This window comes from Artemia franciscana, unplaced genomic scaffold (assembly GCF_032884065.1).
Source record: "Artemia franciscana unplaced genomic scaffold, ASM3288406v1 PGA_scaffold_38, whole genome shotgun sequence".
NCBI lineage: Eukaryota > Metazoa > Arthropoda > Branchiopoda > Anostraca > Artemiidae > Artemia > Artemia franciscana.
The window spans coordinates 1,516,646-1,528,403 of NW_027062676.1; the positions used below are offsets into that span (position 1 = coordinate 1,516,646).

Here is an 11,758-nt window from a genome sequence, read left to right on the forward strand (position 1 = left end):
GAGAGAGAGAGAGAGAGAGAGAGAGAAAGGTTTATTTAAACAACAATCGTAGCTCAGATGGCTAATTTAATATTGAAATACAAAAACTGTTATTATGCACTATTATATATTGACGTAAAAAAGGGACGAAAGAGTTCTGATAGCGGTTTTTCCAAGCACGCACAGGCACCAGTTTTAGCTTCTGTCTCGCACGGCTGACTGTCAGGGCTTCTGGGGGTAAAATGTCATGGTGAGCAGGGTTAGACAGCAGCATTTTGCCAAACCTCAGGATAAGGTCACTCAAATGGAATTCCAAACTTTGGAGTTCAAGAGTTGCTAGGGCATCGTTGCAACCTCTCAAGATCTGCCATACGGGCAAAAGAGTCAAGTAAGTATCGTGCTTTCGGTGCATTGGCAGTATAGTTGAAGAGAGAGGCAACATAGATAAAGAGGTCCAGGGCAGAATTGGGATGGTACAGACTGGCTTGAATCGGCTCTCATCAATATGGAAATCTCCAAAATTCTCATTAAGGCTCAAAATGAGATTCCAACAGCAACGTGATGAGCATACTGTTTTACTCATGTGAAACCTGGAAATTTGACCAAACTCTAAAGAAATCCTGCTAGCCTTTGAGAACTACTGTCTCCGACGATTGCTGCACGTCCACTGTTACCACCGAGTCACCAACGAAGAAATACGAACTTGTGCCATGCAACCACCTGTCACAGAAACAATCAAGTACAGACGCTAGCGCTTTCCTGGTTGTGTACTATGCATGCCGGACAGTAGTCTACCGAAGATGACGTTCCAGTGGAATCCAGGAGGCTCAAGATGCAGAGGCAGGCCAATGAATACTCTACGCCGGACGTACGAAAAATGCTGAGCGACAATAAACACTGCTATTGTGCCAGACTGGGCGGATCTATTAGCCGCTGTCCAGCTTCGAGAAGAATGGCGGAGTCTCGATCTTGCCCTATGCGCCCTGGATGGTGTTGGAGGAACTAAGGTCTAAGGTAAGGATTTTTCTTTTAGATAATGCTCACTTTGTTTTGCCATTAAAAAGAAATGAAAATAAAGAATAACGGGTATTATTTTCAGTAAGACAGTGGAGAAATAAAAAATAACTCTTTTTTCATTGATAATAATAAAGGTCGTAATATTTCGGCTTCACGTCCGGAAGCCTTTATCTACGGGAAAAAACAGAAAAAAGGACCAAAATGAACTAACACAAAAGAAACAAACATACAAACAAAAAGTAAAAGAAAACACAAACTGTATACAAGAATATTAATGAAAATAAGAGAAAAGAAAATATATATCTACTGTCTTGATATTCATCTTAATATTCACAATAATATTCTGCTTCATTTATTTGCATAAGATTCATTTCGATGTCATTTTTGGTATTAGAAAGATTTATTTCCAGGATATGTTGGCACCCCTTTACCAGGAGTTAATGTGAGAATAGTTAATTTCACACCATCTGCCCCTAATGGCCAGTATGAAGTTGTGTGTCATGGTACATCCAAAGGCACTACAATAACTCAGGGAAGAAAATCCCCATACATTGGTGAACTTTTGATTAAGTCAGCATCAGTCTTCAAAGAATATTGGAACCAACCGGAAGAAACATCAAAAGAGTTTACGATTGACAAATGGTTTCGAACTGGTATGTAGCTTTCTATATACAAAACATGTAATTTGTGTATATTCAAAACTTGAAAAACAAGATGACTTAACGTTTCGATGAATCTTCCTAACTTCAAACTGTTTATAGAAATAAGTTTGACATTAAAAAATTTTAGAAAATAGTAAGATGGGAAACTTGAGTTTCTCAGAAAAAAAGAAGAGCAAGACGAAAAATCACCGTCTACTGTTTTCTAGTATAATCCTAAAGTTACTCATGCTTTTTTAGTTTCGTTCTATATTATGGCTATAAAGCTTCTAGCACCAGTTTTATACTTATATTTTGTTTTCTAGTTCAACTGGACAAAATATAATGTCTTTGACACTGGTAGTTTCAATTCCTGAAAGGATCCTGTTTAATTCCAGTTCTCTTCCTATTTTCTTTGGATGATGTTTAAAATTTCTATAATTAATTGAGCATTAATAACTAAAGAGATTAGTTGTAAGCCCGTTGAAGCTGAGAACTTGCATCAAATGAATGTATTTTAGACAACGATTTTTTTTTGCTGAATATCTCGTTATGTTTGAAACCGTCTTCTTTCACCCAACGTACTTACTCTCTAAATCAAATTTATCTTGGAATAGAAGAAAGTAGAAACTCAAAACAACTGAAGCCTCCAATATTCTAATCTTGGTTTGTAGACTTATCTTCCTGTTCCTCCAAACTTTTTTTCAAGTACGAAAAAACACCTTGGGCCTTGGCTATTCTACTTTTAATATCCCTTACTAATAATACTACCAAGGTAAGTTGAGCTGTCCACTTGATCAGTCTTGTGGTTACTCAACGTCACCTCTTCGTCTTCATTTATCCCTAGTCTTAGCGACTTAGTCTTTTTAACATTTAACAGTCTCATTAACAAACTATTTACACGCTATTTTTTAAAAATTAATCCATCCATTTTCTACATTGTCAAATTTTAAACTCCAGTTTAGTACTGTTCCTGAAATCCTGGTGTCTACCAACGTCATAGCTTCCTGGAAGGTAGTTACCCTTGCTAAATTTAAGCTTTAATTTAACCCTAGACGCTACTAGACGGTGATCTTTACTTTTAACATCAATAACAGCACTCCTATTCTGCCGGTCTTCGGTTATAAATAAAATAATCAATAAGGTTATCTGTCTTACCATCATGTGAATACCATGTTGATTTATGAGCCATTTTATGACCTAATTCTGTATTGGTTATAACTAGATTGTTATACGTCCAAAGTTGTAGTAGTCTGTATCCATTAGCCTACTGTTTTCTTTTCGTACATCAAATTTACCTAGGTTAGGAAAACATTTAAAATCTCCTAATAAAGACACCATTTTTGTACCTTGGACCCTGTCTATTTTGTTCTTGTAACTGTAAGTAAAATTCGTCTGAGTCAGCACTGTCATTACTCTTTGTATATGTACCCCATCCTTCCTTGCTGGGTAAACAAAGTCTATGTCACCTAATTTCATGTTTCCTACCCATGGAATGTGAGTTTCTGAAACTCCTAATAATTCAGTTTGAAGATTCTGAATTCGTCAGTCAAAATATCGATAGTTCTTTTTGAATGTAATAGTAGACATCCATGCACAAAAAAAACCTAGTCAATATTAATTATTTGTCTTTGTCGTGATTTTATACCACGTAAAAAGACAGTACCGTATAACTGGACACTAATATACATATATTGCACCTGGTTTGCGACGTATGGAAGAGCTTAGTTGAGTGAGAATCTTAGCCAGCCTTCGGTAAAGCTTAATAATATGCAAAGGCTTGGTCATTAAGCTGTACGTTGTAATGCCGTTGGTTTTTAGTATTATTATTTATTTTTTAGGAGATACAGCTGAGTACAAAAACGGTGCTTATCGAATTCTGGGAAGAACGTCCGTTGATATTATCAAAAGTGGTGGCTATAAACTATCAGCTTTAAGTATAGAAACAATATTACTTGAACATGGCGACATACTTGACTGCGCTATCATTGGAAGGCCTGATATAACCTGGGGCCAGAAGGTACATTTTAAGTACTTTTAAAAAGGAAGAAGGGTGTTCTGCTTTTGGCAAGGTTATTAGAGGGATGAAATTCAAGCCCAAAACGATGAGTTAAAATATTGGTCGAAACCAACGACCTTTAGAACCGTTGATTACAATACCTTTTTTGAAACAACCTGTTTTGATTATAATAGAATGAGTTTCTACTTAAACGTTCCCTTCACGGATCTAATATAAGTAGTAATAGGAGCTACCTTAAGTAGTAGTAGTAGTACTTCATAAGTGCCTAAATCGAGTAGTTATGTACCTAAGTAGAGTAGTTAAGCTCATAAGTAGAGTAGTAGCTAAGATATAATTAGTTGCTAAAAGATGGTAAAAGGATGGGCTTGTAGACTTAAAAAGTTTTAATTACCGTTTGGTAATTTAAAAAGCAGTTACACTGAAGAAACAGAAGACGGAAAAAACTGAAAAAGAGCTTTTGGGTTTGCATGTTATTAAAGACCAGATTAGATACCTATTAAAACTGATAAAAGAGTAAACTTTGGCGAGGAGTTAAAACTAATATTGTTATAGTTTTTATAGAATATAAATAGATATTAAAAATTTTAGAATAATGTTTTTTGTCAGAATAAAAAAAAATAAAGCAATCAAAATAAGCTTAATTGTTATTTATCAAATTTTTGCTCTCTTTAGATAAGACTTGGTCAAACGTACCACTTTCATGCCAAAAACAACACACACGCACATCTGATAACTCTTTTGATAATTGTAAAGATAATCGCTATGATATTAACATACTTTTGGTAGGAAATAGATGTTTCGTAGTGAACTTCAATTTTCTTGTTATGAAATGTTTATTGGACCATAAAAAATTGTATAGAAAATCTATTTACATTACCCCATTGTTGACATACATATGACAAGTCTGAAACGAAGAGAGAGACAGAGAAAAAAAAAAGAATTCCAGTGTAAAAGAATTCCAAGGCGTCAAGTCACCATGGTACATTGGTATGTCATTTTACAAAGATATTTGAAACGGTTAAAGGAGACTAAAATCATAGAAAAATAATTTACCGGCCGATTAAGATACGGGTGCTAACCCCTGGGACTTACGCCCCTCCTCTTCGTTTTGTCAGCGAAGTTAATATAAGCTGTGCAAGTGCTATTCTTCTTTTTCACACATCTTTTCTTTACCAGGATCAAAGATTCATGCAGCAAAATTGGTAAGTAATTTTGTTCGTCTTGTGAGATTCCGGATTTGTATATTTTATCCAAATATTGCTAATTGTACGTCATTGTCTTCATCTGAAGTGTCTGGCTGCAAGAAACTTCCATTTTTTGTGTTGTAAGCTTTCTTGCTCGTATTATCTTGCCAGGAGTTGGCACATCTTCTTCCATCAATGTAAAATCTTTTTATAATTTTAGGTTGCAGCTGTGATTGTTCTTCGACCCGGATCTAAACTGACACTGAAAGAGATTCGGAGTTGGGCAAGTGATAAGATGGCGTCGTATATGCTACCAGCTGAGTTAAAGGTAAGGAATTTTTTTGTTTAAGGACAGCTAAATATTACTGTTTGCCTCTTATTTTTCCTTTTAATATTTTACCTTGCTATGCCACATAGTTCCAACACGCTATCCACTGTGCCACGCAGGCTTTTGCTATGCCACATAACTAGTAGAATATCTGCTGGTTTATAGTTCCACGCTAAGATAAGAAATAAAAAGAAAATACTTTAAAAGTTACACAATTTACGAAATAACTGTCATGTATAGTTTCTGAAATAATGGAATCCTCCAGTTCCAGTTCAAAAATGGGCTACCAATTAGTCCTTTCAATCCTATTTGAATTGGCAAAGTTTTTGAGATTAGAAAGTATTGATTTTGGAAAAGTAATAATATTTCTTTTTATTAAGTATATTCCAGATATTTTTCTTTTATTTTGATTAGCAATGTTACTATCTGTACCCAAAATCGTCTAAAGAGTTTCCTTGACTCTGTGTCGAAATTAGGTCCTGCAAGTCCTTCTTCTTCAGCACTTAAAGCTAGTATGACTGAATGTTTAGGCTGCAAAATGACTGTTGACAACAAAGGGACCAGATTCCACCAGCACTGAGGAAGATGTTTTCTATGAAGACGTAAACAAAATTATAAAAGTCTGACAGTTCATTCGAACCGTCATACAGTTCATCTGACAGATTCTCACAATATCAAGCAGTTCATCTGAGACTACCAGTCAAAACTTTATACTACCAATCCCAATAATAGTAATACTAACCCTATAGCACACTTCAAACCTACCTCAACTCTACAACGGCCTATTATTGAGATAATTAAAATTGGAATGAGCACTTTCTTGTCAACGTAAACAGCAATAACGCCTTAAATGTGCTATTTCAATATAATGATAATGATGCCATAAAGTCTTTGGGTTGAAATCTATTTCTAACATTCCTGTGAAGGTGAAGCATTGATCCCTTCAAACACTGGCAAAAATTGAAATTTATAATATTCCCACTGAGCTGTCAGCCTTAATAACAGATTGGAGAGCCTTGATAACAGGGGAAAATAATTTTTTTTTTCTGTTTTCTCCTTCTCAGACCAGATGGAAAAGAGTACTTCAAAACCCAAAGCGTTCTGTTTATCTTGCCTAGTAAATGCACTTGCAAAAAATGTATATTTGCTTGGTCCGCCGTAAACTTACAAAGTATATCAAGGGAAGCCCATACAGTGTGTTAATTGTCTCAAATTTGGAAATAACACCAAAACCTGCAAAGAACATGCAAAACTGCAAAAAGTGTACAGTTTGCCCAACTTCTAAGCAAATCCTTATAACTCAGCTCCAAAATACGCCCTTTATGATGGCAGCCATATATTTCAAGACAGAAAATTGTGTCCCAGATATAAAGAAAGACTTTAAGTACTTAGACAGGCCCAAAAGAAAATATAACTATGAATCTCGCAAAAATGAACTCGAAGTAACACTCACAGATTCTGAATTCTATCATGAAATGTGTAAGTTCCAGGAATTCCATAACTACAAACAGGCTAACAGGTAATCTTAAACCATATACTATTGTAATGCTTTTGGTCACTCGGTTCGCTGCAACTGAACACTGTACTAGCCCAACGGTTAACTGCCTGGAGTGAATCTTTCTCGGGGGTCCCTAACGCTTGTTAAGGCGAGCCCGCCGGTTTAAAAACACCCAGTACTAGCAGCCGCAGGCGTAATATCGGAAACACCGCAGTCGATCCCTAGTGCCTAAGCAAGTATGCGCTGGTCCTGACCGAGTTCAAACTAAGGACATCCAAGTTTCTCTCTCAACTACTGTATTAACTGAAAATGCAGGGCAAGCACGAGACAACCAATAACACTTATAAAAACGCCTGAAACCTAAACCACACTTACTTAAGACTTATGCTATCTCATTTGATTGCAGTATAGTTAGACGACAAATGACTTAAAAACAAGAGGCAAGGCTAGATAACTTTACTTTTTATACTTTCCCAAAAAACCATATTTTTCCTGCCAGGTACTTTTCTATGGTTAACTGACCTTACACCGAACCAAAAATTGGTTTTTTTTTAAAGGAATATTTTTTAACATTTAATCAATAATAGTTTATATTCATTTAGTCATACTTATTACACTATGAGACCAATGAATTCCAACACTCAAACACCCTACCAACCCCTTGTTTCAATGTGATTAAGATTGCAGCACGACAGCTACCAAAAGTTTCCTTAAAAAAACGACTATTCAAAAAAGTAATTGACCAAGAACTTTATTTTTTTTTCTGGAATCAAATTTACATTTATAGGCCATATTTACCACACTACTCTAACAAAATATTGATTCTCTAGCACTGTAGTATCTAAAACATGTATGACCTAACCTTTGAAAGAAAGTATTTGGGAGGAGTTCACACTTAAATACCTCAACCAGTCAGTTTTGGAAGAATCTGAAACTAGTTAAAATCCTAAACGAGTTACAGATTCTCTACTACCTCAGTTCTAATCATGGACAACAGTAAGTTGGCAACAAAGGTATTATAATGGAAGTTTATATCTTTCATTAGATCTTTTAATGATAAAATACCAACATTGGTGAAAAAAAAATATATGTATTTAACGCCAAACAGGTTAAGAATGTGTAGCTTTCCTTTGAAAGTGTAGTAGTCTTTGGGAATGAGCATACTGTGAATATTTGAATTTGCATGGGCAAAAAGCATTGTCAAATTCAACTTATCAGATTTGCTTATTTATTTTCACATTTCAGCGAGGCAACACTGACAAAAATGTGATACTGTCCTAATCAATTTACTAGTTTAAAACATCAAAAGGAAAAATATTGGAAAATCTTTGTTTTTAGGTATGAATAGAATTAAGATGTGTCCAGGGGGCCAAAAACATTTTTCTTTTGATGTCCTTGGTACTTTAATGAAAGTAGATATTTGAGATCTCCCAAGTTTGACGTGTATAGAAAAGATAGAAAAAACGGTGAACAAGGGGGTAATGCAGTCATCCTTGTGAAGAAAAGCCTAAAACTTATCGGTTTCATCCAGGGAATTTTTCCTAATAAGACAGACGGAGAAGGGAGGGAAACACAACAAACAAGTAGGAAAATGAATTGAATATTTAAGAAACCATAGTCCTGATATTATATTATTAATACCCTTGGAACTACGGACTAATAACGGTCCCAAACATGACAAATACTCACAATTTTCCCCCAATCACCAGAGCAATGCTAATCAATCAACCAGTCAATCAATATCCAGTGTAAAAGAATTACTTGCCGAACGCTGAGTCATTCTAACGAAGCTAGGATGGTAAGCCCAGAATGAATTCCCCTCTTACTTTATAAATAGGAAATCAGAAGGTCAATCTGATCAAATTGTTGAATTGTTGTCTACATGTGATTGCGCCAATATTCTTGACAGTGTAGATCAATCTCAAATTTTTAACCCAATTGCTGGTCTATAAATCTCCCACAAGAAATCAGCATTTTGTCCGCAGAAAAGCCGTGGTATTAATTTAGCCCTTGAAACATTAAAACAAATTCTCCCTAAAACAAGCAACACTGTTCTCCGACTCAAAATAAACTCCACATACCCTTTGTCCTTTTAAGAATGAAGCTGAAAACATAGATATATTCCAAGTAAAAACAGTACTCAATGCCCTAATTGGAAAAGTTATGCAAATCTACGAACCCAGCCACATGTGATTAAGCTGTAATCGTAGAGGAGACTAAGGTGCAAAAATGTAATGTATCCTCCATATGTAAGCCATCATCCTCCATATGTAAGCCATCATCCCTTTCCCCTAAGAGACATCCTTTCGACATAGATTAGCAAGAATTGCCCCACTGCAAACCTTTTTAACATATGCTCCTTTTAAAACAAGGCGAGAATATATTGTTCCACAAGAGACATACAACCGCGCTATACCTGAGCCGATACGCTTTTGTTCATAATATGCCATCTCTCCTTGGTAAACCTCACATCAACTCATACTGTAGATTTTGCCTGACAAATTAGGGGATCCACAACCCAAAGCTGTTCTCATGAACGAATCTCATGGTCATGGCGTATTATTTGCGTCAAAAATCAACCGAGCTTTTCCTACGACGTAATGCTGTTCATTCGTCGACAGAATCACTAAAACCTTTAAAAAGGAAGACGATCAAACACAGATCTTCATACTCATTTTTGATGTCTGAAAAGCCTTAATCTTTGTCATATTGTACATGTTCAGAGTAACATCACAAAGCCTTAATAGATTTCGTTCTTGAGTCGCGCGTCAAAATGAATAGAAAAAGAGAAAAACTAAAAGTTTTGCTAGCATTACAATAGGATAAAATTCGTAATTGGGCTCGGTTTTAACGTTATTTAGTGGTTTTTGTAATAGCTTCTTGTGATATCATTTTCTCTTTTCTTACTTAGCTTTAACAACAGCTGTCGACTCAAGATTTTGTCTGCAGTCCAGTTCTCGCTAGCAAATTTTTGTATGTTAAATTGAGTTGCAAATGCTAATAAATGAAATTTTGATCGCCCTAGAATCAATTTAGATAAAATTTGGCAGAAAGTTTAAATGTGAAATTTGAAAATGAAAAAACGAAAAAGCCAAAAACATAAAAAGACAGCACAATTTAGAAGCAGCTAAAAATTAATTTATTTAACATAGAGGATGTATTTTTTTGTGCATTAAATGTGTTGAATTTTGCATCCAAAATTGCGTGACCAAAATGGCCAAATAACGTTTTTTTGTTGATTTTTTTTAGGAATGAACTGGAGGTTGATGCATATAATTTGATTTGCAAATACGTGCTTTGTTACCTTTTTTAAGGAAAATATAGCACACCATGCTACGCAATGATGGCTGATCTATGGCATGTGTATCAGAGGTGACACGTGAACTCATTTTGTCTGACAAATTTCGAATTAGACAAATAATATTTCAGTCACTTTTGCACAAATGAATTTAAGTACAAGTGTAATGCATGCACTTAATATGCATACTTAGTGCATCTATTCAAAGTTATGGACACTTCTAGTCTATATATGACAGGACACCATAGTCAAGTTGGGACTTTTCCAAATTTAGACTTACCAAGCTCAAAAGGCTTACCGTCATTGTATGTTATCATATCATCTATCCCTTCAACCAATATTCTTCTCTTTTCTCTGGTCGTTTATCTCTTTTCTACTGAATGGTCCAAACAACGAAAAAGGTTGTTAAAAAATAAATATTCTTAAAAAAAATCAGAAAAAACAAATATAAGTTAATTGATTAAATCATCTACAGAAGGCAAATATTAGGTGCTAAATTTAGTACTTTTTTGCTAAAAAACCCATTCATTCAATATAAATTATCCTGATTTTAATTCTTTGAACTACCTTTCGTTTGCTGGGGTGAAGTTTCCTCACTTTCGTGGTAGAAGTTTGACTGTTACGTAAGGAAACGTCCTTAGAAGCCAAAAATTTATCTATCCATGTTTGTAACTGGAAATACGCGTATATCTTTATAGGAGTTAGTGTCATGCAGACTTCAGCTTCAGTTATTTTAGAATTTACGTACCTGATAAGGCGACTTCGAATTTCGTCATTAGGTGACGTCGTTACAGAGACTTTGCTACTAGTTGTAAATAATTAAGCTTCATTAACCATTTAGACTAAACGATTTTTATTTTTCAGGTCGTCAGTGAAATTCCTAGAAACGCTATGGGGAAAGTGAACAAGAAAGAACTTATGAAAACCTACGATTAATCAAGAATAAACAAAAAGGGACAGAAGCAGTTACCATGTTTGACCTTATTTACACTTTATACATTGACAAGAGTCGAATTATACAAAGTAGGCTTTATTTTTTACAAGTTGTTATTTGTAATATTAGGTGAGATACTTTTTTAGACAACCCTGTCTTTTCCTTTATAATTAAAAGGAAAGGAAAATATAATAATTGATTAAATTATCAATTAAGACTGGGAAGAGTTTTACCCGTTATTGTATTTCCGCTCATTTTATTATAGACCTAAATTGCAAAAGTAACTTCATTTGCCCGGGAGTTTTTTCGAGGGTTGTTGTGATAAACAAAGCCTATCCTTTTCATTTTGGTTACTGTTATGTCATAATTTGGTTTCTATGAAGGCTTGAAGCAATATAAGGTGATCAAAAGTTCTTCAGAAATAAATATATTAAATCATTAGAATTTCTGTAAATAAGATAACTTCGAAGACCACACTGCCTTTCCATGACGAAAGTAAAACAGTTCAAAATAGGGATGAAACCTTTTAATTGACAGTGAACAGATATAAAACTTTTTTTGACTGAATATTTCGAACACATATGCAGTGTTCATCATCAACAGTAAAACATCAGTTTACTGCTGATGACGAACACTGTATATGTGTTCGAAATATCCAGTTAAAATTTTTTATATCTGTTCACTGTCAATTAAAAGCTTTCGTCCCTATTTTGAACTGTTTTACTTTCGTCTGTAAACAAGTGTCGATCGCCGGTGCCCAGTCAAAGGAAAGAGTCAAAACTGAGAAAGAAAATAGGCTGAAGTAATTCAGAAGGATGTTAGGTGATGTTTTAGCCCACTCCAATTACCTGAACACCTTCCA

General features: G+C 34.9%; 1 protein-coding gene across 1 annotated transcript in view; it reads left to right on the forward strand.

The window, feature by feature from the left end:
- LOC136041811 (malonate--CoA ligase ACSF3, mitochondrial-like) overlaps window positions 1–10,995 on the forward strand; it is a 41,941-nt gene extending 30,946 nt beyond the window's left edge. Inside the window, exons 7-10 of the mRNA XM_065726574.1 lie at window positions 1,407–1,649; window positions 3,476–3,654; window positions 5,059–5,166; window positions 10,827–10,995. Of these exons, the coding sequence (XP_065582646.1) occupies window positions 1,407–1,649; window positions 3,476–3,654; window positions 5,059–5,166; window positions 10,827–10,898 (602 nt within the window). The 3' untranslated portion in view covers window positions 10,899–10,995. The remainder of the gene's footprint in view (window positions 1–1,406; window positions 1,650–3,475; window positions 3,655–5,058; window positions 5,167–10,826) is intronic.
- Window positions 10,996–11,758: the final 763 nt, after the last annotated feature.